This window comes from Nycticebus coucang, chromosome 10, assembly GCF_027406575.1.
Source record: "Nycticebus coucang isolate mNycCou1 chromosome 10, mNycCou1.pri, whole genome shotgun sequence".
Lineage (NCBI taxonomy): Eukaryota > Metazoa > Chordata > Mammalia > Primates > Lorisidae > Nycticebus > Nycticebus coucang.
In genome coordinates, this window is record NC_069789.1 from 115679347 (window position 1) to 115707263 (window position 27917).

The 27917-nt window shown below is 43.0% G+C and overlaps 1 protein-coding gene across 1 annotated transcript; it reads left to right on the top strand.

The window, feature by feature from the left end:
* Positions 1-652: 652 nt before the first annotated feature.
* SLC6A16 (solute carrier family 6 member 16) lies at positions 653-27912 on the top strand. Its single transcript, XM_053607771.1, is given in 16 exon segments — positions 653-911; positions 10428-10503; positions 11351-11850; positions 12305-12462; positions 12642-12768; positions 12984-13159; positions 13401-13511; positions 13676-13917; positions 16172-16358; positions 16690-16891; positions 17029-17188; positions 19405-19567; positions 19785-19922; positions 19925-20414; positions 21396-21493; positions 27786-27912. Coding segments are annotated over 13 exon segments (2274 nt in total). The 5' UTR covers positions 653-911; positions 10428-10498; the 3' UTR covers positions 20030-20414; positions 21396-21493; positions 27786-27912.
* Positions 27913-27917: the final 5 nt, after the last annotated feature.

Genomic DNA, 27917 nt, shown 5'->3' on the forward strand with positions numbered 1-27917 from the left:
CAGTTGTCATTGTTGTTTTAGCAGGCTGGGGCTGCTTTAGAACCCGTCTGCCTCAGTGTTTGTGGCCGGCACCCTAACCACTGAGCTACAGGTGCTGAGCCTCTGTTTTAATTTTGATAGATGAGACTCACATAAACACACAATCCACATGAATATAACCCATATGAATTAATGGAATTCTTAGTAATTTTTGACGGTGCAAAAGACTTCCCGAGACCAAAAAGTTTGAGAATTGATGACCTAAGTAAATCTCTTGGATTTTTTTTTGTTGATTGTTGTTGTTGTTCTTGTCTGCGATCCTGGTAGATTTCTGAGCTCTCTTAAGGTAAGGTCCCTGACTGCCTTGGATGCATATTTAAGATTGGCTACTGGTAGAGGATCTGCAAGTAACTGTCAAAGGTTTGAATGCTATAAGGAATGAATAGGAAGATCACGCCTTCTACCTCATCCCCACTGTAGAGTGGAAGCAAGGCGCATGCGCCACCACAAGATCTCAGGGGAGACCTGTCTGAGGAGTTTGGGGAGAGTGGAAGAGGAAAGGCAGAATGCAGGTGGTCCAAAGCGGGAATGCGCTGGGAGCAGCGACGCCTGCGCAGTTGGAGGGTGTGCACACAGGCATTTGCTGCCGGGAGGCGGGTGCAGAGGGGAGAAAGCATACCCTGCGCGGTGAGGCAAGGGGAGCGACAGCGCATGCTCAGAGAAACGGCAGGCAAGCCAGCGCGTGAAGCAGTTCAAGGAGCGTAACGGGAGTCAGTGGAGGCTTGAAGGGTTTGAGAAGGTTGTTAGGCTCTCAGCTGAAACCTTCTTCACTTTCATTTTCTCCTGACTGGACTGAAGAGCGTGGCAGAGGCTTTGAGGCCAGGGTGACAGTGACGTGGCCCAGGGAGCTCGGAAACGTACACAGATCTGGGGTGTGTGAGGCAGCGCGCCATTTCTTTCTTTCTTTCTTTCTTTTTTTTTTAAGAGACAGAGTCTCACTTTGTCGCCCTTGGTACAGTGCCGTAGCGTCACAGCTCACAGCAACCTCCAAATCTTGGGCTTAGGCGATTCTTTTGCCTCAGCTTCCCGAGTAGCTGGGACTACAGGCGCCCGCCGCAATTCCCGGCTATTTTTTGTTGCAGTTTGGCAGACGCCGGGTTCAAACCCACCACCCTCGGTAGGTGGGGCCGGCGCCCTGCTCACTGAGCCACAAGCTCAGCCCAGAGCGCCATTTCTGAGACCCGGACTTACCTAGGACTCCAGAGAATTTGGAGCTGAGGGATCAACGGTGTCTCCCTCCTTTTCTACCCCGCTAAGATCCAGGAAATTGGCCTCAGCTCCCTTCGTGATTTGAAAACTTAGCACAAAGCTACAGTAATCAAAATAGTGTGGTCCTAGCTTAACTTTACCCTTCCGTCCCTACTGTAGACTCCATGTATTTAACTGTTCAGAGATTATGTAAGACATATCCCAGTTTTAGCTGCTGTTCTGTAATAGGCTGTCCATGATTTCTGATGTATACCTACGGATTATTTTGAGATTCTCCTTTACGCAGGTCTTTTTAGATACTCTGTTGTTTTCCTTTGCTTCTTCTAGACACAGATTGTGATCTCCTATACATCTGTGGCTTGTGATGGTGGTTCCCGTAGACTTGTGTTTTGGGATTTTTTTGTGGTAAATATTACCAATGGGGTTTGGGTTTACAATCTAACAGAACTACCTATTGTTTTTTTTTTTTTTTTTTGTAGAGACAGAGTCTCACTTTATGGCCCTCCGTAGAGTGCCGTGGCCTCACACAGCTCACAGCAACCTCCATCTCCTGGGCTTAAGCGATTCTCTTGCCTCAGCCTCCCGAGTAGCTGGGACTACAGGCGCCCGCCATAACGCCCGGCTATTTTTTGGTTGTAGTTTGGCTGGGGCCGGGTTTGAACCCACCACCCTCAGTATATGGGGTTGGCGCCTTACCGACTGAGCCACAGGCGCCGCCCAGAACTACCTGTTTTTATGTGCATCTTTGGGAAGATGTAAAAACTATGTTGCTGTTGCTGCCATTATCTTTAGTTCTGTATTTAAAAAATTATTTGGGATCAGCGCCTGTGGCTCAAGAGGCTAAGGCGCCAGCCACATACACCTGAACTGGCGGGTTTGAATCCAGCCCGGGCCTGCCAAAACAACAATGATGACTGCAACCAAAAAATAGCCGGGCGTTGTGGCAGGCACCTGTAGTCCCAGCTACTTGGGAGGTGGAGGCAGGAGACTCGCTTGAGCCCAGGAGTTGGAGGTTGCTATGAGCTGTGACCTCATGGCACTCTACCCAGGGGGACAGCTTGAGGCTCTGTCTCAAAAAAAAAAATCTTACATTAATAACAGGTTTTTAAAAATGGATAACAACCTGATCACTAGCACAAACTCTACACTTACTACCTACACCCGCAGTTTTATATATATATATATATATATTTTTTTTTTTTTTTGAGACAGAGCCTCAGGCTGTCACCATGGATAGAGTGCTATAGCATCACAGCTCACAGCAACCTCCAACTCCTGGGCTCAAGCGATTCTCCTGCCTCTGCCTCCCAAGTAGCTGGGACTATAGGCGCCTGCCACAACGCCCAGCTATTTTTTTTTTTTTTTGGTTGCAGCCCTCATTGTTGTTTGGTGGGCCCAGGCTGGATTTGAACCCGCAGCTCAGGTGTATGTGGCTGGTGCCTTAGCTGCTTGAGCCACAGGCGCTGAGCCAGTTTTATATTTTATATTTTGTGTCCTTTAACAAATTATTATAGTTGCTTATAATAATTTTGTCTTTTAACTTTTATACTAGAAATATGATTTTCACACCACCATTACAGTAGAAGTGTTCTCGGTTTGACTGTATGCTTACTTTTACCAGTGAGTTTTATATTTTTATGTTGTTACATAGTTTGAAGGAGTCCTTTTAGCATTTCTTTTTCTTTTTCTTTTCTTTCTATTTTTTTTTTTTTTTGAAACAGAGTCTCATTTTGTTGTCCTTGGTAGAGTGCTATGGCATCATAGCTCACAGCAACCTCCAACTCTTGGGCCCAAGTCATCCTCTTGCTTCAGCCTCCCAACTAGCTGGGACTACTGTGCCTGCCACAACATTTGCCTAGCTTTTCTATTTTTAGTAGAGATGGGGTCTCATTCTTTCTCAGTCTGGTCTTGAACTCCTGAGCTCAGGCAACCCACCCACCTTGGCCTCCCAGAGTGCTAGGATTACAGGCATGAGCTACCGCACCTGGCCCTAGCATTTCTTTTAAGGTGAGTCTAGTCATAATAAATTCCTTTAGCTTTTTGTTTGGCTGAGAAAGTTTTTATCTCTACTTCAATTTTTTTGTTTGTTTGTTTTCTCCTTCAATTTTGAATGACAAGATTGCTGGTTATAATATTCTTGTTTGGTGGGTTTTTTAGTTTTTTGGGGTTTTTTTGTAGAATGTTAATTATATGTTTTACCATTATATGTTTTTCCAATAGTCATAAAAAATTTTACATTCTGTTTGTTTTCATTTAGTTGTCATCTTAGAACTTAAAAAGTGCACACCAAAATTTATTGAAGTCTAAAGTTATGTTTCCCTCCTCCTATAAGATACAAAGAACTTAGAGTATTTGGATTCCTTTTACCTTCCACTTAACTTAGAGGCTATTGTTTTCATACTTTTTAGTTTTACCCTTTATCCTTCCAAGATGTTATTGTTTTGTTTCATGTCACTTTTAATTCATGTTTTCTTACATGTTTCCTTTTTTCCCCTCTTTCTCAAATCACCTATTTGGGATTACTTTCCTATGGCCTGAAACACATTTTAGAATTTCCTTTAATGAGGATTGGTTGATGACTGACTTTCAATTTTTGTCTGTTGTAATTTATCTTTATTTTATCCACATTTTAAAATACACATTTCTGAGGGTTTAAAATTCTAGATCGGAAATTCTTTTCTTTTTAACCATGCTGATTATAGCCTACCACTGTCTTATGGCTTCTATCTTTGTTGTTGAGAAGTTACTTGTCTGTCCTTTGCAGAAAATGTGTATTCTTCTTGCAGTTGTTTTAAACTGTTTTATGGCTGGGTGCAGTGGCTTACGCCTGCAATCCTAGCACTCTGAGAGGCCAAGGAGGGTGGATTGCTTGAGCTCATGGGTTTGAGACTAGCCTGAGCAAGAGTGAGACCCATCTCTAAAAATAGCTGGGCACTGTGGCAGGTGCCTGTTGTTCTAGCTACTTGGCTGAGGCAAGAGAATCGTTTGAGCCCAAGAGTTTGAGGTTGCTGTGAGCCATGATGCCACAGCACTCTACTGAAGGTGACAGACAAAGTGAAACTCTGTCTCAAAAAAAAAGTGTTTTATTACAATGTGATTGTATATAGAGTTCTTTTCGTCTCCTATGGACCTTTTTAGTTCATTGTTACAAAAGTATATTTAAGAAAAAGTTTCATATGAAAATGTACATGACTTGATTTTTTTTTTCTTTTCATGACCCAATTTTCACATTATAATAAACAGGTCTTTGGAGAGGGGACATAGATTTCTCTGCTGAACAGCCATTATTCATACTTACTCCAAGACTTCCAACATGATACTGTTTTCTTATATTACCACCATTCCAGTTATTGTTCTCTTCCCCACTGGTTGCCATCACTTTGCATTCTATCACAAGATCATAAAGGGACAAAATGCCCACAATATTCCCTGGATATGTCTGCTACCATTTAATTTCAGTGATAACTTCCTATCCATAATTTTTGTCAATTCAGGAGAGTCAGCTTTCTTCATGGTGTCTGCTCAAAGGCAAAAAAGCAAAAAGCTGCCTTGAAATGGAATTTGTGATCTCCCTCTGACTCCCATAGTCTGTTAGGCTTTTTGAATATGAAAATTCTGGTGGCTCCAGGAGTTTCTCTATGTTTTAAAGAAGTGATTCTTTATAACAGTCTGTAGGTAAGAACTGTCAATATATCAGTTTCATCAAAATCTTCAGATATATCTGAAGTTATGTAAATTAAATTTTTAAAAAAACCAATTATATATTTGAAACCACATGAATCTCTCCCTAAAACATCAAGGGTCTTCATTAATAGTCTGCAATGTAGCTCATAAACAATCACAAAAAGTTAATCAAAATCAATCATATTACACAACTCCCAAAGGAAAAAAACTGAGGAAACTCATGGGTAATTTCCAGAGATTCATCATAAAGTCTAAGATCAAAAAGATGGTGTCCTTTAAATTAGAAGATACACACGATACTTGTCTTTGCCATTGTTCTTCCAACTACTTTTATGATTCTAAGATTTTTTTATCAAGAGACTTCATCACTTTAATGGTTCCATCGTATCCCTTCTCTGTCTGACAGAATAAACATTTTCCCAGCAAGATAAATGCTTTCTAGCTTCCCTATGAAGCAGATGGGCTGCCCAAAAAACTGAGTTACAGGCGCGAGCCACTGTGCCCAGCCTTAATTGACTTTTATCACTTGATTAATGTAGTGTCTAACACTGTAAAGCTATTATTTTTCTGGGGGTTTTTTTGGGGGGGGAGTGTATCTTCCTGGTGGGAAGATACAATAACAATATGCAATTATCCTGTCCTCATCAAATTTTCATCATCTTGTACCACGTATTAGCAACTATTGGTGATTCTTCCTTGAATCACTTGTTACCCTGGTAGTTTCCAAACAATGATTTTTTTTTTTCAATAAGAACTCCAGACTTTAATGACATAGGTAAATACAAAGGGAGGTAAGGCAGAAAAAAAAAAAAAAAGGAATATGATTTTACAATTTCAGGGCTGGGGGCAAGCCTGGAATATGAACTTCCCTTACCATTTCAACAACCATCAACTTTTGTCAGTAGTAGGATTAGGGTTAACTTCAGGTTTTGCTCTTTTGGATCTGACCCTTCTCTCAAACAATAATTTTTTTTAAAGACATTTAAAAAAAATTTTTTTGCACACTCCCACCACTTTGTTCCCCCCAAGACACTTTATTGAAATGTGATTGACATGTAAAAAACTGTATATACAAAAAGTATATACAAAAGTTTTGAGATACACAAAAATCAAGAAAGGTAAAATCTGCATGGATGGAAACAAATGAAATCCAACAACACTGATAAACTGAGCAAGTTGAAACTTTCATGGGTGAATCAGAAAGAATGCTGTTGACTTTCTTCCTTGGTGGTGAAATAGTGGATTATAACATTGTCTCAAAACTTTCATAGTATACCTGAGCATTGTGGTGGGTTGCCTGTAGTCCAAGCTACTCAGGAGGCTGAAGCAAGAGGATTGCTTGAGTCCAGGAGTTTGAGGTTGCTGTGAACTATGATACCATAGCACTCTACCCAGGGGTACAAAGCAAGACAGTCTCAAATGAAACAAAACAAAAATCTTTCATAGTGACCTATGTTTTTTTTTTTATTAGAAACAGAGTCTCACTGTACCACCCTCGGGTAGAGTGCGGTGGCGTCACACGGCTCACAGCAACCTCTAACTCTTGGGCTTACGTGCGGCTCACAGCAACCTCTAACTCTTGGGCTTACGTGCGGCTCACAGCAACCTCTAACTCTTGGGCTTACGTGATTCTCTTGCCTCAGCCTCCGGAGCAGCTGGGACTACAGGCGCGCGCCACAACGCCCGGCTATTTTTCTGTTGCAGTTTGGCTGGGGCTGGGTCCGAACCCGCCACCCTCGGCATATGGGGCCGGCGCCCTACTCACTGAGCCACAGGCGCCACCTGTGACCTATGTTTTTTATTTTGTTTTATTAGTTGTTGTTGTTTTGGGAGAAAGTCTCACTCTGTTGCCCTGGGTGGAGTGCTTTGTCATCATAGCTCACAGCAACCTCAAACTCCTGCTTCAGCCTCCCAAGTAGTTGGGACTATTTTTTTTTTTTTTTTTTGAGACAGAGTCTCACTATGTTGCCCTCAGTATACTGAGTGTCGTGGTGTCACAGCTCACAGCAACCTCAAACTCTAGGGCTCAAGCAATTCTCTTGCCTCAGCCTCCCAAGGCTGGGACTATAAGCGTCCACCACAACACCTGGCTATTTTTTTTATTGTAGTTGTCATTGTTGTTGAGCAGGCCCTGGCTGGGTTTGAACCCGCCAGTCCCGGTGTATGTGGCCTGTGCCATAACCACTGAGCTACGGGTGCCAAGCCAGTAGCTGGGACTATTATAGGTGCCTGCCACAATGCCCAGCTAGCTTTTCTATTTTTAGTAGAGACAGGGTCTCTCTCTTGCTTAAGGTGGTCTCAAACTCCTGAGCTCAAGAAATGCACCTGTCTCAGCCTCCCAGAGTACTAGAATTTACAGGTGTGTACAACTTGGTGAGTTTATGAGGAGCAACAACTGTCTAATTTAATCATTTCTTGGTCATTTATTAGTTTGAATTCTAGTATGAGGAAGAGGTTTTTCCTTATTTATATCACCATGGGTTCATAGATTCTTCTTTTAGCCTGTGGGTGCTCATTTGTTACTCATTTTGTTGCTCCAATGTTCCCAGACTTGGCTGATAGGAGCTTCTTCAATCTGACTTCTGTGCATCATATTTTATTTTTACTTATCAATAAATTTTATTGATTATTAAATTAATACATGATTTTTATAGATAACATACAAAACTAACTCAAAGCACAGAGAAGGATATAAACATACATACAGTCCTATCATCTGTATATTGATGTATTTTCTTTTAGCCTTTCATTGCATTTTCAGGTGTAGTAGAGATAGAATTAAAGATAGAGGTTTGTATCTTAGTTTTGTGTTTTTAACTATCACTGAGTTATAAACATTTTCCTGAGCTACTAAGTACTTTTCAAGGCCAGGAGTAGTGGTTCACACTTGTAATCTTAGCACTTTGGGAAGCTGAGGTGGGAGGATCACATGAGGCTAGGAGTTTGAGTCCAGCATGGACAACATAGCAAAAGACCATCTCTACAAAAAAAATTAAAAACTTAACTGGGCCTAGTGGTGGAAGCCTGCAGTCCTAGCCATTTGGGAGGCAGAGGCAGAAGAATTGCTTAAGCCCAGTTCAAAGCTGCAATTAGCTATGATTGTGGCTATTGTACACAGCCTGGTAACAAGAGTGTCTTGAAAGCAAATAACAAACAAAAAATAACTTAAAAAAAATTTCAGAATGTGGGCAGCACCTCTGGTTCAGGGGGTAGGGTGCCGGCCCCATATACTGAGGGTGGCAGATTCAAACTTGGGCCCAGCCAAATTGCAAAAAAAAAAAATAGCCGGGCGTTGTGGCGGGCGCCTATAGTCCCAGCTACTCAGGAGGTTGAGGCAAGAGAATCACCTAAGCCCAGGAGTTGGAGGTTGCTGTGAGCTGTGTGATGCCACAGCACTCTACCGAGGGCAATAAAGTGAAACTCTGTCTCTACAAAAAAAAAAAAAAAAAAAATTCAGAATGTTACAGGGGTACACATGCTTTGGTTACATAATTTGTTTTTGTATATTTTGAGTCTCAAAGTTGTAAGTGTGCTCTTTACCCAGTACTTGTGTGTTGTGCCCTTTAGGTGTGAATTTACCCATCTCCTCTTCCCCCTCCTACCTACTTGAATTCCACTGGATTTTGCATCCATATATGCACTTAAGTATTGACCAACTAGTTTCTATTTAGTATTGAGTACATGTGACATTTGTTTTTCCATTATTGGGATACATCACTTACATCAGAGATCGGTCTCTGATTCCATCCAAGTTGTTACAAAAGATCACCATTTTTTATGGTTAAGTAGTAGTCCTTGATATATATTTACCACATTTTATTAATCCACTCGTGTATTGATTTGAGTTGTTTCCATATCTTCACAGTTGTGAATTGTGATCTGTAAACATTTGAGTGCAAATGTCTTTATGATAAAATGTCTTTTTTTGGTAAATACCTAATAGTGGGATTGTTAGGTGAAATGGTAGGTCCACTTTTAGTTCTTTGATGTATCTCCATACTACTTTCCATAGAGGTTGTACTAATTTGCAGTCCTACCAACAGTTAATGAGTGTCCCTTCTCTCCACAGTCACACTAGCATCTGTTGCTTTAGGTCTTCTTGATATGACCTTTTCTCACTAGAGTTAGGTGATGTCTCAAGGTGGTTTTGATTTGCATTTTCTAATGATTAGAGTTGTTGCACATTTTTTTCATGTGTTGCCCATTAGTCTATCTTCATTTGAAAAATTTTTGGTCATTTCTTTTGCCTACTTTTTAGTGGGGTTGTTTGAGCTTTTCTTGCTGATTTGCTTGAGTTCTTTGTCAATTCTGGTTATTAGCCATTTATTGGATGTATAGCATGAAAATATTTTCTCCCATTGTGTAGACTATCTATTTGCCCTTTTGATTGTGTCCTTGGCTGTGCAGAAACTTTTTAATTTGATCAGGTCCCTCTTATTTATTTTTGTTATTGCTCTGATTGGCTTTTGGGGGTCTTCATAAATTATTTGCCTAGGCCATTATCTATAAGAGGTTTTCCAACTTTTTTTTTCTAGAATTTTTATAGTTTCATGTCTTGAGTTTAAGTCTGCTGTCCATCATGAATTAATTTTTGTGAATAGTGTGGGTTCTGTTTCAATGTTTTACATATGGCTATCCAGTTTTCCCAGCACCATTTATTGAATAGGGATTCTTTTCCTTAGAGTATATTTTTTGTCTGTTTTTTCAAGAATCAGATGGAATATGAGGATGGTTTCATATTTAGGTTCTCTGTTCTGATCCATAGGTCTATGTCTCTATTTTAATGCCAGTATCATGCTGTTTTGGTTACTATAGCCCTGTAGTACAGCTTGAAGTCTGGTAAAGTGATACCTTCAGGTTTGTTATTATTATGTAAGGTTGCATTGGCTATTCAGGGTCTTTTCTGATTCCATATGAAGCATAAAACTATTTTTTCTAGATCTGCAAAGAAATGATGTTGGTATTTTAATGTGGATTGCATTGAATCTGTAAATACTTTGGGTAGTATATTTTGACAATGTTGATTTTGCCGATTCATGAGCATAATATGTTTTTCTATCTGTTTACATCATCTGTGATTTCTTTTCTCAGTATTTCATAATTCTTCAGACCTTAAGGTCTTTCACCTCCTTAATTAAATTCATTCCTAGGTATTTCATTTTCTTTTGGTTGCTACTGTAAAAGGTATAAAGATATTGGGTCTTTGATTTGATTCTCAGCTTGGCTGTTCTTGGTGTATATGAACCCTACTGATTTGTGCACATTGATTTTGTAACTTGAGAGTTAGACACAGTGTGTCTCCCAACTGATAATCCATGTGAGCCAAACTTGTTTTTAAGGTTTGCCAGTGTTTGCTTAAGGCCCACCTGCTGCTTCTGCTTTTGTATAGCAGCCCCCCCGCCCCCGCAAAGAAAACTCCAGTTTTTTCTCTCTCTCTCTTTCACATCTCTCTTTTTTTTTCTTTTTCAGCACAATCATTGTCCATTCTCTTGTAGAATATTTGGAGAGCCAACAAAAGTTCATAGTGGTGGAAGCACAGAAAGTGGAGAAGAAAGTGGCCCTGGACATGAGGTAGGACACTTTCCTCTTGCTAGAGATAGAGCAGTAGATGGATAATGAATAGGTTAACAATCAATAGATAATATAATAATCTTGGGAGATGAGAATTGCTCTCAAGAAAAATAAAAGTGGTAGGATGGAAAGAGAGATGGATTGGTAGCTGCTATGTTAAATAGATGAGTAGGGAAGCCATTTCTGGTGTGGCGATATTTGAGCAGAGACCTGAGGGTATTATAGATGAGAAAGTTCAGAGAGGTAAAGTAATTTTACTAAAGTTACAAAGCAGGCGGTGCCCGTAGCTCAGTTGGTAGGGCACCATCCACATACACCAAGGCTGGTGGGTTCGAACCTGGCCCGGGCCAGCTAAAACAACAATGACAACTGCAACAAAAAAATAGCCAGGTGTTGTGGTGGGTGCCTGTAGTCCCAGCTACTTGAGAGGCTGAAGCAAAAGAATTGCTGTAGCTCAAGAAATTGAGGTTGCTGTGAGCTGTGATGCTGCGGCACTCTACCCAGGGTGACAGCTTGAGACTGTCTCAAAAAAAAAATGTTATAAAGCAGATTAGCATTAAATTAGTTCTTCTTAATTCAAAACCCCAGTAAATGGTACCTTCTGATGTCAGTGATATCAGAAATCCTTTGGGTGATAGTCCTTGCTATTGGCTTTGTCTTTCTGTATCCCACTGCCTTACATGAAAATATGTCTAAGAAGTAAAACTTAGCAAGAGATTTTTCTGTGGTTCGAATGTGAGCGGTGGTAGGGGTAGAAATAAAAGTTTGCTTCAAGGAGATGTTGAAGATTGTTTTGGAATTCAGCCATTCCTTCACTCTAAAATCTGCAATTTTGGGCGTACTTAAGGTCTATTCAGGAAGATGAACCCTCACTTGTACAAGCAGGAGCTGTTCCAGAGAGTCTGCCTGGGATGAAAACCAAGGCCCAGGCTTCAGTAAAAAAAACCTCATCTCTTGAGACAGTGCTTTCTGACAGTGTCCATGAAAGCCAATCCTGGGAAGACAAGGACCCAGTGACCTGGTCTGCAACGCCCTCAGTTTCAGAAGCCCAATCTTCAGCATTTCTGGTTGCAAAGGCTGAGGTCTGGGAGACCCATGCTTGTGAAGCTCAGGCCCAGGCCAGCCACTCCAAGCGAACATCTATAATGGAGATGGAAAGTCTCGCATTCCTAAAACAGAAACATCCAGATGAGAATGTGCATGTGATAAACAAGGAAGAAAGTGAGATCCCTCTGACCCGTCTGCTCTGGTCCAGCAAAGTTGAGTACATCCTGGCCCAGGTGGGCTACACTGCGAGCCCATCCAATTTCTGGCGCTTTACCACCTTGTGGCTTCACAGCGGAAACTGTAAGTCTGAGGACCAGAAGCCTGGATCCACAAGAGGCTAGCCACCAGCAGGACATGGGCCTGTGTGGGCTTTAAACTCATGTTTCTGATATGTGTTGAGGCTGGCGACTTGGTACTCTAAGGAGGATGGTAGCTGGGTGCCTGAATACTTAGGATCATGAGAGGGGTAGAGGTACAGGGTATCTTAAAGACAATAGGGCTCAAAGCCTGGGTCAGAGGTTGGGGTGGAAATTAGGTATCTGGGTCTTCCAGGAATTGAGAGGCAGGGGACTGGATACATGGCATTCTGAGGGATGTGCAAACAGATGTGCCCTGATGCCAGGGGTTACCTTGTCTACCTCCACCTGAGGGAGGTTGTTCATGAGGAGCATGTTTTCCTGGGCTCCTAAAGAAGCCCAGGTGCTGAAAAGCCAGATGGCTTTCAGAGCCCCTCTTATATATATCCTCTTCACAGGCATTTTCTTCATTATCTACACTTTCTTGCTGTTCTTGGTCGGGATTCCTCTCCTTTTCCTGGAGATGGCAGCTGGTCAGAAGATGCAACAGAGTAGCATGGATGTGTGGAAGATCATTGGCCCTTGGTCTGGTGGTGTGGGGTATAGCAGCTTCCTGGTGAGAAGCCCTGGGTTGCCAAGGTCTACCTTTTACACCCCACCTCCATTCCAACTCATTTGAGAATGGGTCTCATGACTTTAATTCCATGGGTCAAGTCCCTTATGTTCTTTTGTCAAATCCCTTCCTTTCTCCTGACCCTATTCTTCTTTCTTAGCCATCTCCTCCTTGGCCCACAGGTATGCTTTATCACCACCCTTTACTTAAATGTGATAAATGCCTGGATCCTCTTCTACATGAGCCAATTCTTCCAGTTTCCAGTTCCATGGGAGAAATGTCCCTTAATAAAGAACTCCAGTGACTTTGGTGAGGAGGAGGTGAAAGAGGAGAAGGAGAGAACAGAAAACTGGAAGGGAATTTGGAAGAGGAAAAAGGAGCAAGGAGGGACAAGAAAAAGGAAGATAGAAAAAGGAACAAGAAATGGGAGGGGGAAAGAGGAGAGGGAGGTGGAGGATGGGATAAAGAGGAGGAGGGGTTACCTTGTCTAGCAGGCATGTCCAAAGCCAGGTAAGTTCCCCCAGATCCTGAATGTGCACAGACAACACCCGTCATATACTTCTGGTACCGAGTAACCTTGAAGGCCTCAGACAGAATTGAGAACAGTGGGCCACCAGTCTTCAGTCTGAGCCTGCCCTTCCTCATGTCCTGGTGTCTTCTTGGTGTTTTCACAATCAATGGGCTCAAGTTGGCTGGGAAGGTGAGCTACTATTTATGGATTCCTTGAAATCCTCAGATGCTTTAGCCCTTACCTTGCTTTGTGACTTGCTGGTCTCCTCATTCTCACTCCCTCTGCCTTTTAATTATACTTGGCCCCTGACCCTTGTTGAAAGCTGTCTTCTAACTCCTCCTTGTTTCTGACTCAGAACTTTTGATCCCTGGTGACTGTTGGTTGCCCCCTACTGGTACATGGTCGCTGATATGCCCCACTCTCAATTCAGGTAATGTATGTCTTGGTACTGCTCCCCTATCTCATCAGCATCTGTTTCCTCCTCCGGAGTCTACTGCTGGAAGGGGCAAAATTTGGCCTTCAACATTTGGTGGCTATTCAGGTGAGGTACATCCTCTTCACTTGCCCATAAGGCCTTGTAGGGCACCACAGCTGCCTATCCTTAGAGCCTTCAGTCCCCATTATTTACTTCTCCCCATGACATTTCTGTTATAGGTGACCTCCCCTTCTTTTACATCCCCCTTATAGTTGTCTTTTCCTTTTTAGATATCAGATATATTCAACATTCGTATATGGTGTTTGGCAGGGAGTCAAGTTTTGTTTACCATGGGCCTAGGCTTTGGCCCCATTACCTCCTTTGCCTCTCACATGTCACAGTCCAATGACTGTCTCAGGGATGCCTTTGTTGTGGCTCTGGTCAACCTAGTCACCTTGTTGATCATCGTACCTCTCAACTTCTCTATCATGGGCTTCTGGGCTACAGTCACCACACACCGCTGCTGTGAGAAGTAAGGCCAGCCCCTTAGTTGAGGGCCCCTACTCAAGGGAACTATAAAATCGCAAGACCCTAACCTTAAAGGGGCTGCAAAGACCCATATTCACATATTTCAATATCAGATACACCTGCAAGCCTCTACTTTTCTCTGTAGCTAAAAGCAGAGACCATAGAGCCCCCTATCTTGTTAGAGTCCTTTTCTAGCTCTAGAGATCTTCGAACTCAAGAGACTGCCAATTATCTACCTCAGAGTGGATATACTAACAGAGATATGCTAAAAATGGCAAACATTTAAGGCTACTTTAATCCAAGATACGCAACAAAATAGCATCAGAAAACCTTCCAAGGCTGTTCACTTCCTGAATACCCTGATTCTCAACTTTTTACATATGAACTTTTACAACTTCATATGTAAAAACTTCATATAAGTTTTTACATTCATATAACTTTCTATGTTGAAAGCAACATAGAAAGTTATATGAATGTAAAAACCTTAAATCACTTTTTTTTTTTTGAGACAGTCTCACTATGTCACCCTTGGTAGAGTGCTGTGGCATCACAGCTCATAGCAACCTCAAACTCTTGAGCTTAAGCAATTCTCTTGCCTCAGCCTCTTGAGTAGCTGGGACTACAGGTGCCCACCACAATGCCCGGCTATTTTTTGGTTGCAGTTGTTATTGCTGTTTAGCAGGCTTGAGCCTGGCTCGAACCTGCAAGCCTTGGTGTATGTGGCTGGCACCCTACCCACTGAGCTATGGGCATTGAGCCAAAACCTTAAATCATTTTAAGGCTCAGTTTTCCTAAGTAATCCAACACCTAATAAAGACAACTCAGGAATTACCTTGATAAAATATTTGTTTATTATTTTTTAAGTCAGCTACCAAAAAATATAAAGAAAAACCTCATGTAATACTAATTGCTTTTTCTATGGGAAACCTGTTAAGATAACCTGGATGTCAGACCTGATGAAATGGGTATTTAAATTTAATCACTGGTTTAGGGGATTCTTCCTTCCCTTCTTATACCTGCATTCAGTTTGAGTCAGGACCTCTTGCTCTGTCACCCAGGTTGGAGTGCAATTATAGCTCACTGCAGCCTCCAACTCCTGGGTTCAAAAGATCTTCCTGCCTCAGCCTTCTGAGTAGCCAGGACTATGGACGTACACCACTATGCGCAACTAAGTTTTAAAAATGATTTTTTTGCCAAAATGGATATCTTGTTGTGTTGCAAAGACTGATCTTGAACTCCTGGCCTCAAGCAATCTTTCCTCTTCAGCCTCCCCAAATGCTAGGACTTCAGGCATAAGCCACCATGCCCAGTCATTAGTAAATCTTGGCAACCCTTCCATTACCTTTCTTCTAGAGCAATGAACTGAATTTTTAAGGATTTATAGGATTTAACCAAGTGAAGCATGGTGGTAAGAGTGGGGGTGGTATTAGGTGTAAGAGAGTAGGTGGGCTCTGAGACTAAGTAGTTAAATCTGGCCAAAACCTGAAATGTGAAGAAGGTCATGGTGGAAAATGAGGCTGCAGTGGTCAGCATGGCTCATTATCAAAAAGTCCAAGAAGCCGTTTCTCTCACATAGCACAATTACCTGGGAACCAAATGTACACATGCTCTCTCACGTTCTATAATATTAAGCTCGGAAGGGTGATTCTTAATCACTAGTATCAGAAGGGAAGGAGAGGAGAGGTAGACAGTGAATAAGAGACCTACTTTATCCTTAGAATAGAGCTCACGGAGTTTTCAAAAAGGCTATAGGAAATGCTTCTCCTGGGGTCCTCTGTGATATAAATTCTCTGGATTCACGCAAAATACCTTGTGACCCTGAAAGTCTGGGGTTTCATCCCAGGCTTTTTTTTGTGAGACAGAGTCTCACTCTGTCACCCTGGGTAGAGTACTATGGAATCACAGCTCACAGCAACCTCAAAGTCTGGGGCTCAAGCGATCCTCTTGCCTCAGCCTCCCAAGTAGCTGAGAGTATCAGTACCTGCCACTACACTCAGCTAGTTTTTCGATTTTTAGTATAGACGGGGTCTTGCTTTTGCTCAGGTGGTCTTGAACTCCTGCACTCAAGTGATCCTCCTGCCTCAGCTTCCCAAAGTGCTAGGATTATAGGCGTGAGCCACTGCCCCTGGCCCAGGCTCTATCTTGCCACCTCAGTAATTCTAAGCTAGTGATATTCTTTCTTATCTGGAAGATAAGGGAAAAGGAGGCCGTCTCCTAAGGTGCCAATGGTTCTATTTGATTCAATCCTCTATCCCTAGGAATGTCGAAACCCTCATAAAGCTGACAGATCTGGGGAAACTGCCTCCCAATGCCAGGCCCCCTGAAAACCTGCTCGATAACCCAATCTCCATCTACAACACGTGGCTCAACAGCCTTCCCAGGCACATCAAGAGCATGGTCCTCAGTGTGGTGGCTGAGTGCAGCATAAACAATCAGTTTTCCAAGGTCAGTAAAGATAGCTGGGGGTGAGGGGCTAAAGTTCCTCAGAGTCTTCTGCATATCAGAAATTTTAGCTTTTATTATCACCAGAAGTACCAGCATAACCAGCAACTCTGGTAATACAAAGAACTATAGCTTGCAGGATGCCCTTCTGTGGGTAATGCTAGGTAAGTTGATTCTTGATGTCAGGGGGTTAACTTGGAGATCTGATTTCTCCCTGACTGAGCTTTTAGGGAGTTTTCTAGGGAAGGTAGAACATACTTTTGTCTGTATTTTTTGTTGTTATTGCTGTTAAGTTCAATGACAGTTTAACCCCCTGTTCTTTCTCTCCTTGCAGGTTAGGGAGGGCCCAAGCTTTGCATTCCTATCTTTTGTTGAAGCAGTGTCATTCTTTCCTATGTCTATTTTCTGGTTTATTATCTTCTTCCTCATGCTGCTGGCACTGGAGATGAGCACCACCATGGGGATCATGCAAACCATAATTCTCTCACTCCAGGATACCTTCTCTTCCCTCAGGAAACATACAAAACTGCTCACAGGTACTCTGACCTATGGCCGTGTTCCTAACAATAGCCATGATCCATTGGAATTCTTGTCTAGCAGTAATAACCCCTTACGTAGGCCTTGTCGCCCAGCCAGACCTCTGACCTTGATCCAGATCCAATGTTTCCTCTAGTGGGCCTCTCTTTTCTCATGTTCCTGTGTGGACTCTTCTTCACTCGACCTACAGGCATATACTTCATCAGACTACTAATTGAATACTGGACAGTTCTCCCCATCATCATTATCATCATATTTGAAAACATGGCTGTAGCCTGGGCCTATGGGGCCAGGAGGTAATGTATTAGGCCCATGTTCCCACAAAGTAGGGGACTATAGGGCAGGTTGACCCTTTCTTGTTGTCTGTCACCCAATTAGAGTGACATAGGGACCCTTAATTTCAGGACCTTCTGGGAAATCTTTTTATTCATTTGTTTATTCGATATATGTGTTGCATGCTTTATATATTTTAGTCACTAGGGATATAACATTGAATAAAACAACTATCTCTTTACTCAGAGAGCTCATATTCTAGTAGTGGAGGTTGACGATAACCAAATTAACAAAAATAAAGAATAAAATTGTCAAGGAAAAAATGGTAAGTGATAGGAAGAAATCAAAGGGAGAGGCAAAATGATCCAATTCAACAGGATGGCAAGGAAGGACCTTCTGATAAGGTGACATGTGAGGAGACTCCTGAATGAAATGAGGGAGGGAGCCGTGATGAGATTTCAGGCAAGAGTGTTCCTAGCAAGGAAACGGTAAGTACCAAGGCCAAAGGCAGCATCATGCCTGGAGTTTTTGAGGAATGAGTAAGTCAGGGAGGCTGGAATACAATGGTAGGAAATGAGCCCAGAATTATAAGGGAAGGGGAACAAGATAATCAGAGAGTGGGACCTAGAAGACATAACTGTGGGATGGAAGAGTGAGAGAATCCAAATAAAACACAAAGAACTTCTGAGCCTACTTTTTGCCAGGCTGTGAACATTGAAGTGGTATCATTCACAGGAGAAAGGCTCAGCATTTTTAAGTGACAGTAGTTCTTGGAGTCAGGTTGATCACTTATTAACTCATTCAACAAACATTTCTTGAGACTTTGTGTCAGGAGAGTCTTGTGGTACTAGAATAGGAATGACTTAGATTTAGCTCCTCCTCTCAAAAAGCATAAAGTCCAGGGCGGCACCTGTGGCTCAGTGAGTAGGGCACCAGCCCCATATACCAAGGGTGGTGGGTTCAAACCCGGCCCCGGCCAAACTGGAACAAAAAATAGCCGGGCATTGTGGCGGGCACCTGTGGTCCCAGCTACTGGGGAGGCTGAGGCAAGAGAATCGCCTAAGCCCAGGAGCTGGAGGTTGTTGTGAGCTGTGATGGCATAGCACTCTACCAAGGGCAATAAAGTGAGACTCTGTCTCTACAGAAAAAAAAAAAAAGGCATAAAGTTCAAAGAAATACACATATATAAAAAGACAATCCCAGTATGGGAGGGTAAGTCTATAGTAGAGGTAACCATGGACATTTCAGGGGCACAGCTAGTTGCTTAAGGACAACTGGAGAGTTAGGGAAGGTGTCCTGGAGGAGTAGATGCTTGAGTAGAGTCCAGATAGATGACCAGGCAGAGAAAAGAGTAAAGAGGGCAAGACATGATTGCAAGAGGGACTTTACCTAACAATTGCAATCATTGTAACCTGGCTTATTGTACCCTCAATGAATCCCCAACAATAAAAAAAAAAAAAGAAAAAGAGTAAAGGGAAGATTGGCATTAGGCCAAAGGATCCCACTTGTGTATTTATTGAGACTGAGAATGTGTATTAAAGAAGGCTGGATTTGTGGCTGAAAGAAACTAACTTCCCTGAAGTCAGGGTGTTACTTTTTGTTGTGTCTGTGTTGTTCATTGCTGAATACCCAGTACCTAGAAGTGTCCCCGGCACATCATAACTATTCTCATGTTCATGGGATAAATGAAAAGGACTTAGCCTTTACCTTGATGATACCAGAGCCCCATGGAAGGTTCTTGAGTGGTAGAAAGATGTTTGAAGGCTTGGCGCCTGTGGCTCAAGCGGCTAAGGCGCCAGCCACATACGCCTGAGCTGGCGGGTTTGAATCCAGCCCGGGCCGCCAAACAACAATGACGGCTGCAACCAAAAAATAGCTGGGTGTTGTGGCGGGCACCTGTAGTCCCAGCTACTTGGGAGGTGGAGGCAGGAGACTCGCTTGAGCCCAGGAGTTGGAGGTTGCTGTGAGCTGTGACGCCACGGTACTCTCTACCCAGGGTGACAGCTTGAGGCTCTGTCTCAAAAAAAAAAAAAAAAGAAGAAAGACGTTTGAAAATTTTTCTTGGATTGGGATGTAAGACTAGGAAGAAGATGAGAGAAGATGAAACTTGAGATGAAGCAGGAAATTACAGAAGCAATAGCAATAGAATATTTGGAAGATGATAAGGTTGGGTTGGCCCTGCCCCCAAGACTGGGTAAGGCCTAACTGAACCTTCTATGCTTTTGTGACCCATCCCCAGGTTCCTTACAGACATGGCAATCCTGTTGGGCCGTCCCATCTCCCCCGTCTATGGTTGGCTGTGGTGTTCTCTGTGTCCAGTTGTGCTGCTAATCCTGTTTGTGACTGTCCTGATGCATCTTTGTATGAAACACATCACCTACATGGCCTGGGACTCAAGTACTGTAAGCTTCTCATTCCAGTACCTAGAGCCCCCTAGGAGAGTGGGGCCAGATCTTTCAATCTGCTGTTGGTAGGATGACCCAGTCATCTCATTCTGTGACTCCCTGAAGACTCATTAATCCTCTGCCCTGATTCCCTCCAACCACTCTTCCCTACTGAATTTCTTACTCTTTTCCTGGGAACTTTGATATTCTGAACCTTTCCCCCATCTCTCCACAGTCAAAAGAGGTACTTCAACAATACCCATCATGGGGACTGCTCTTGGTGATCGCCCTTTTTCTCATTGTCATCCTCCCCATCCCTGTGTACTTTATATACTGCCTCACCCATGGGATTCCCTTCAGATCCAAGAAGGGGCCGACAGACCTATGATGCCTTCCAAATTCCTATGCCTAAGTGTCCAGATAATGCCCAGTAAAGAGGCCCACAAGGAGGAAATTCTACAAGGTGATAAAACAAAGTGATGACAATCTGTCGTGTGACTTCCTAACTTCTTTCGCTTGGCTTCATATCACATATCTCTCAAAATAGATCTAACAGGCAACTGTTGATATAAACATACAACTGTTGATGTCCCTGGATCCAGAATCACTTTTATTTCCAGGAGGAGGGACATTATTTGGGGGCACAAGGGGCCTGGCTTTGCGGAACCCTGCTCAGCCCTATGAAAGGCCATGGTCATTGTATTTTTTCCATTCCCCTTCCTCAGCACTCACCTATGCACAGTTCACATACACTATTGGTGACACCCACCAACCCTGCTGCTTCTGGTGCCTATCTCCTGGATCAGAGCTGGAGGAATAATGCTATTGTCAGTACATCAGTCCACTGGAACTCCAAGCACTGGGTGTAAGCAGATCTTTCATCTTGTCTCAGTGTTTAGTCTTCCCCTCACAAGACATCCATTCTTTCTAGAACCAAATGTCTAGCCTGAGTTCCTGCCTTTCCCTTACCCTGGGTAATTCAGATGCTAGATTCCTAGACCTGCCTTATCTAGGGGCTGGCCTTCAGCCAAGGAAAATCTGGGAAATGGCTTCAACAAAGATGGTGAGGATATTAGTGCTTTGCTACTGAGACACAGCAATCCTATCACAGGTCTGAAAGTTACTATTATTATCATTTTTTTTTTTTTTGCAGTTTTTGGCTGCAGCTGGCCCTTTGAACCTGCCACCTCCGGTATATGGGGCCGGCACCCTACTCCTTGAGCCACAGGCGCTGCTCCTTGAAAGTTATTTTTAAAAAGAGGTTGCGCCAGTGGTTTCAACACTGTTGTGGACTAAATGCATCTGTGATTCAATGCCCAGCCCATTTGAGGAGCTATCAGGCTATCTTGCTGAGCCCACTAAGGGTCCCCTAGCTAACTGCTCAATAAAAGACATGGCTGGCTTTATCACAGGGCTAAATCAATTTGTCCATTGGATGATAACTGAGTGAATCAATTGGAACTTGTGGGAAGGTGGTACCCTGACAAAGGGGAAATACTTCTCAAAGGGACATGGAGGCCTTGCCAGTTAGCAACTGGCATGGTATGGGGGCTGTGGGTAGAGGTGGTTGGGATTACCAAGATCCAGGGGATGGGTTTTCTTTAAATGTCAACGATTTCAGGATCTTAGGGCCCATCGGTAAATTTCTGTAATAAGAAAAGGAAAAGAAGATATCCTCAACCCCTGGCGAGTAGAACTGGAGGGATGGATTGGTGGTGGATGGAAAGAGCGGAGGTTTCAGAAATCTCTGCACCTTTCCAGTCTCTGGCTCTTTAAGCTTAAAGACTTGAGAGGAGGGGGTGTAACCCTCTGTGTCATCGCCCATTGGTTCCTGTGCCCTTTGTAGCTCCGCCCCTCACACTCGCTTCCTCCCACTCGAATCCAAACGGTCTACCTGGGAATCCAAACGATCCACCTGCTTGAAGACGCGTGCTATTGAGTCGGGTAAGGTGAGGATGGGAGAGAGAAGGCGGTGGTCTTTTCCTCATGATCTATTAAATAACGTGAGTCTTCAGCCTCCTTTCTTTTGGGAACTCAGGCTCTTGTCCTCCTTTCTGCCACCTCCAGTCTCGTACTAGTTCCAGCTTTTGGAGGTGGAACTTCTGAGAGGAAATTGAAAAGTGAGGGTTTACCAGATAAACCTATGGGAGTCCCAAGTAAGGACCTTGATGTGTCTTCCTCTTTCCACTCTTTTTCTTTCCTGAGGCCACTTGCTGAAAGTCTGTTGTCTCCTAACCACTAGGTCTTTTGAATTGAGACTATCCTGAAATGGAAACAAGTCTCGTGGTAGGGCAGCCTTCCACATATCTTTCACTATTATTCCTGCAAGAACAGTGTGAGATATAAGTATTGTCATCCTCAGTCTTTATAAGAAAACACAGAAGAAAGGGCTTCACACAGTGAATCAGGGCTACAGACTGTCTTCTGTCTTCTAGGGTGTTTTTTGTTTTGGTTTTTGGTTTTTGTAATTTTCAAATACATGCAAAAGAATAACAAGGAATTGCTGTGTGCTCATCACCCAGCTTCAATAATGACCAACTCATGACCAGTTGGATTTCATCTTTTCTCCCCCACCACTGCATATCTCCCCATTATTTTGAAGCAAATCCCAAATTGATAATTTCATCTGTAGAAATGTAAGTAGGTATCTCTAAAAAATAAGAATTTTTTTTTTAAAACCCACAAACTAGGCTGGGCATGGTGGCTTAGGCCTGTAATACTAGCACTCTGGGAGGCCAACATGAGTAGATTGCCTGAGCTCATGAGTTGGAGACTAGCCTGAGCAAGAACAAGACCCTGTGTCTAAAAAATAGTGGAGTATTGTGCTGGGCACCTGTAGTCCCAGCTACTTGGGGGCTGAGACAAGAGAATTGTTTGAGCCCGAGTTTGAGGGTACTGTGAGCTATGATGCCACGGCATTCTACCAAGGGTGACAAAGTGAGACTGTGTCTCAAAAATAAATAAAAATAAAAAAATAAAACTCACTATTACCACACCTAAAACAATTATTTAATACCATAAAATATCTACTCAGTAGTCATGTTTCACTGATTGTCTCATAATTTCTTTGTCTTTTTTAAAGAGCTTTATTGAGATATAATTCAGACCATACAATTCACTCATTTAAAGTGAACAATTCAATGGCTGTGTATCCATTACTACAAGTGAATTTTAGTACATTTTCACTACTCCAAAGAGAAACTCAACAATTTTTAGTTATCACTCCTCCCCTACTACTCCGGTCACTCGCCCCCCACATCCCCAGCTTTAGGCAATCACTAATCTACTTTCTCTCTATATATAGACTTGCTTATTCTGGACTTTTTCATATTAGTGGATTCATACAATATGTAGTCCTTTGTGACTGACTTATTTTTCACTTAGCATAATCTTTTCAATATTTATTCATGTTATAAAATATATCAGTACTTCGTTTCTTTCTTTTCTTTTTTTTTTTTTTTGAGACAGAGTCTCACTACATCACCTTTGGTAGAGTGCCATGATGTCACAGCTCACAGCAACCTCAAACTCTTGGGCTTAAGCGATTCTCTTGGCTCAGCCTCCTAGTAGCTGGGACTACAGGCACCCGCCACAACACCCAGCTATTTTTTGTTGTAGTTGTTGTTGTTTAGCTGTCCCGGGCTGGGTTTGAACCTGCCAGCCTCAGTGTATGTGGCTGGCACCATAACCACTGTGCTATTGGCACCAAGCCATACTTCGTTTCTTTTTATTGCTGAATCATATTCCATTATATGGGCATACTACATATTATTTATCTGTTCATCAGTTGATGAAAATTTTGTGTTGTTTTTTATTTTTTGGCTATTATAAATAATGCTGCTATAACCATTTACGTAAAAGTTTTTGTGTGAGGGTTGCACCTGTGGCTCAATGAATAGGGCGTCGGCCCCATACACCCAAGGGTGGCGGGTTCAAACCTGGCACCGGCCAAACTGCAACAAAAAATAGCCAGGCGTTGTGGTGGGTGCCTGTAGTCCCAGCTACTTGGGAGGCTGAGGCAAGAAAATCGCCTAACTCCAAGAGCTGGAAGTTGCTGTGAGCTGTGACACCACAGCACTCTACCAAGGGCAACAAAGTGAGATTCTGTCTCTAAAAAAAAAAATTTTTTTTAAAGTTTTTGTGTGAACATATTAGGCCAATCTAATGGTAATTACCTTTAGTTTTTGCTTGTCTGTGAATGATTTTATTTTTACTTCATTTAAAAATATATACTATATGCAAAGTATATATGTTTATGTATATGTACACTTTGATGGATATACTATTCTTGCCTAGTGCTTTTTGTTTTTTTTAAATTTCAGTACTTTGAGTGTATTGACCCATTCTCTGCTGGTCTGTATGGTTTTTGCTGAGCAATCCATAGTTAGTCTAATGGGGATTCCCTTACATGTGACTTGATGCTTTTATTGCTTTTACAATTCTTTACTTGTCTTTGTTTTTGGACAATTTGACTATCTGTGACTTGGAGAGGTTCTGTTTGGGTTGAATCCTCTTGGGGTTCTTTGTACTTCCTGGACCTGGATGTTTATCTCCCAAGGCTTGGGATGTTTTCAGCTATTATTTCATTAAATATACTTTATGCACTTTTCCCTTTTCTTCTTCTTCTGGAACATGCATAATATGAATATTTGTTCACTTACTGGTATCCCATGAATCCATAAATCCTGTAGGCTTTCTTTATTCTTTTTCTTTTTTGTATGTGTATGCCTGCCTGTGTTATTTCCAATTTGTGTTATTTCTTTTTTTTTTTTTTTTGTAGAGACAGAGTCTCACTGTACCGCCCTGGGGTAGAGTGCCGTGGCGTCACACGGCTCACAGCAACCTCTAACTCTTGGGCTTACGCGATTCTCTTGCCTCAGCCTCCCGAGCAGCTGGAACTACAGGCGCCCGCCACAACGCCCGGCTATTTTTTGGTTGCAGTTTGGCCGGGGCTGGCGCCGCCACCCTCGGCATATGGGGCTGGCGCCCTACTCACTGAGCCACAGGCGCCGCCCCAATTTGTGTTATTTCTAAACTTGTCTTCAAGTTTCTCCTACTTAGACTAGTCTGTTGCTGAAGCTCTCAATTGTACGTTTACATTTCAATGATTGAACTCTTCAGCTCTAGGATTGCTGTTTGGTTCTTTTTCTTTTCTTTCTTTTTTTTTTTTTTTTAAAAGGATCAGACCTTTTATTGAGATTTTTTTTTTGTTTATTCAAATGCTTTATTATTTATTTTTTATTTTTTGAGACACTTCGTCACCCTTATGTAGAGTGTCGTGGCATAACAGCTCACAGCAACCTCAAACTTTTGGGTTTAAGTAATTCTCTTGCCTCAGCCTCCCAAGTAGCTGGGATTACAGGTGCCCACCACAATGTTCAGCTATTTTTTAAAGATAGGGTCTCGGGCGGTGCCGATGGCTCAGTCGGTAAGGCACCGGCCCCATATACCGAGGGTGGCGGGTTCAAACCCGGCCCCGGCCAAACTGCAACCAAAAAAATAGCCGGGCGTTGTGGCGGGCGCCTGTAGTCCCAGCTACTTGGGAGGCTGAGGCAAGGGAATCGCTTGAGCCCAGGAGTTGGAGGTTGCTGTGAGCTGTGTGATGCCATGGCACTCTACCGAGGTCCATAAAGTGAGACTCTGTCTCTACTAAAAAAAAAAAAATAATAAAGATAGGGTCTCACTCTTGCTCAGGCTTGTCTTGAACCCATGAGCTCAGGCAATCCACCTGCCTCAGCCCCCCAGAGTGCTAGGATTACAGGCATGAGCCACTGTGCCAGGCCCTGTTTGATTCTTTTTAATGATATCTCTTTGTTAAATTTGTCATTCACATCATGAGTTGTTTTCCTGATTTTATTGAATTGTCTATCTCTATTCTCTTATAGCTCACTGAGTTTTCTTAATATTGCTTTGAATTCTTTTTCTGGCATTTCACATGTTTCCTTATGACTGGGGTCTCTTAATTATTGTGTTCTTTTGGAAGTGTCAAGATTCTCTGCTTTTTCATGTTTTATGTAATCCTATGTTGATTTCTATGCATCTGGTGTAAAGTAACCTCATCCAATTTTATGGAGTATGGAAAGACTTATTCACATAAATGTGTCTTTTTTTTTTAATTTTTTTTTTTTAATTTCAGCTTCCTTGTTCATTCTTCTTCATTTGAAGTACTCTTTTTTGTTGTTCATTTTCTTCTTCCTCTGGCGATGTTTTTGATGTTAGTAGAGACGGGGTCTTACTCTGGCTCACTGCTGTTCATACTGGTCTCGAACCTCTGAGCTCAGGCAATCCACCCGCCTCGGCCTCCCACAGCGCTGGGACTACAGGTGTGAGCCACATAAATGTGTCTTGTGGTATCGGTTAGGTGTGACAGTTTGGCCTTGGTTCTAGGTGGATGCAGTAGTGTAGTCAACATGTAGTTTCTTCAGCTGTCATCCATACCATAGATGTTTTCAAATGTCTCAGTGGCCTTGGCTGAGAGACTGTGGCAGTGGTAGCATGACATTGTCAATGATGAACTCACTAGACTGTTTCTATGTGTGCATAGAAACGTGGAATCTGGTTTGCTGGGGTTGAAACTATGGCTATTACTCTAGCCAGGAGCACAGGCACATGGCTGCTCAGCCAGCTTAGGAGCATGCCTGACAAGAGTGGCTCACAAGGCCATTTCTCAGGTGCAGGGTGTAAGCATAAGGCTGCCTGGGGTGTACCTGCCAGGTGTGGCCTGTAGAACTGTTTCTCAGGCCCTAGTTGCAGGTGCAGGGCCATTAGTCCGACCAGAGTTATGTCTGCAGGGCAGGGCCACTGCAGGGCTTTCTCTGGTCCTGATTGTGGGTTCAGAGATGTTGGCCAGAGCCAGGGTTATGTCTGTGGGGCAGGAGAACTGTGGGGCTGTTTCTCAGGGACTAGAGTAGGCACCTAGACAGTTCACTAGTTTGGGGGCGTATAAGTTCAGGCTTCACTTCTGAGCAGAGGCTTGAAGGTCTCTCCTGTTTAGGGGAGGGCACACAGCAGTTTGATTAGCTTAAGGGTAGGTTCACTCTGAGTAGGATTTTCAGACTTTTCCTCCCCTTGAAAGTATGGCAGCAGGGGCTGGGCTTAGGCTCTGCATAGCTGGAGTTGTGATATTCAATCACTTTTGTGGGCTTGGTGGAACTAAGATAGATCCCCAATGCTGGAGAAGTGCAGTGGCTACTGGGCCCCAGAACAGGGTGCATTCCAGAGGTGTATCTGGTCTCAAAATGATGCCAGTGCTGCAGCTTGCCTCACAGTGGAGGGGAGAGTGGGGAGTACACATCTTATGACTCCTAATCCAGGGCTGCATGAATTCTCACAGGTCTCTAAACTGAGCTCAGGGCTTGTGGAAACAATGAGAGATTCTTCTGTAATAAGGACTTTAGGTATCTGTGGTAGCAATGAGGGCTGGTGGGAATCTTCTCCTTCCCTTTTCCTTTTAACAGAAAGTCCCTCCTGACTGTGGGCAGATCCGATCTGGGCATGGCAAATGGGGTTGCAGAAGCTGGGTGCCTTCATGCTGCCCTCTTGGACAGCCAACTGCCACAGGTGTCTCTCTACTCTCCCTCTGCACTCCAGCACTCTCCTTTCATCACTCCAGTAAAATCTCAATTGTTTACTCATTGCCTCGTTCTTTCTTGTGGGTGGGATGAGCATCAGGCATCTCTAGTCAGCCATTCTGCTGATGTCACTTCTAAAGTTTTAAATTTCATAGTTTGTGTATCATCTTTTGTCAAAAATGAACCCTAGGCATTTAATGTCATTTGGTATTATATCAATAAGTACTCTTTTTAAAAAGTCTTATTTTCTAGAGACAGGAATTTTTTTGTTTGTTTTTGTTTTTGTTTTTTTGAGACCGAGTCTCACTCTATTGCCCTGGGTGGAATGTCATGGTGTCATAGCTCACAGCAACCTCAAACTCTTGGGCTCAAGTGTTCCTCTTGCCTCAGCCTCCCAAGTAGCTGGGACTACAGGTGCCCACCACAACATCTGGCTATTTTTAGAGACGGGGGTGGGTCCTCACTCTTGCTCAGGCTGGTCTAGAACTCCTGAGTTGAGGAGATCCACCCACCTCAGCCTCCTGCTAGGATTACAGGCGTGAGACACCATACCCGGCCAAGAGGCAGGAAATTCTTGATATTTTTTAGATGAGGTTCTTACCCGCATATCCTTGGGTTGGGGAGGCCTCTGGGATTCTTGTGTGATTAGTCTTGTCTTTCCTTAGCTTAAAACACCTAAAGTCCTTGATGTCCTTAACTTCAACAAGGAATGAGGCTCCATCACTGCAGAAGGAGGAACTGGAGTCTACCCAGGATCATGAAATCATGGAAGCCCAGGATGTGAAACCCCAGATGTC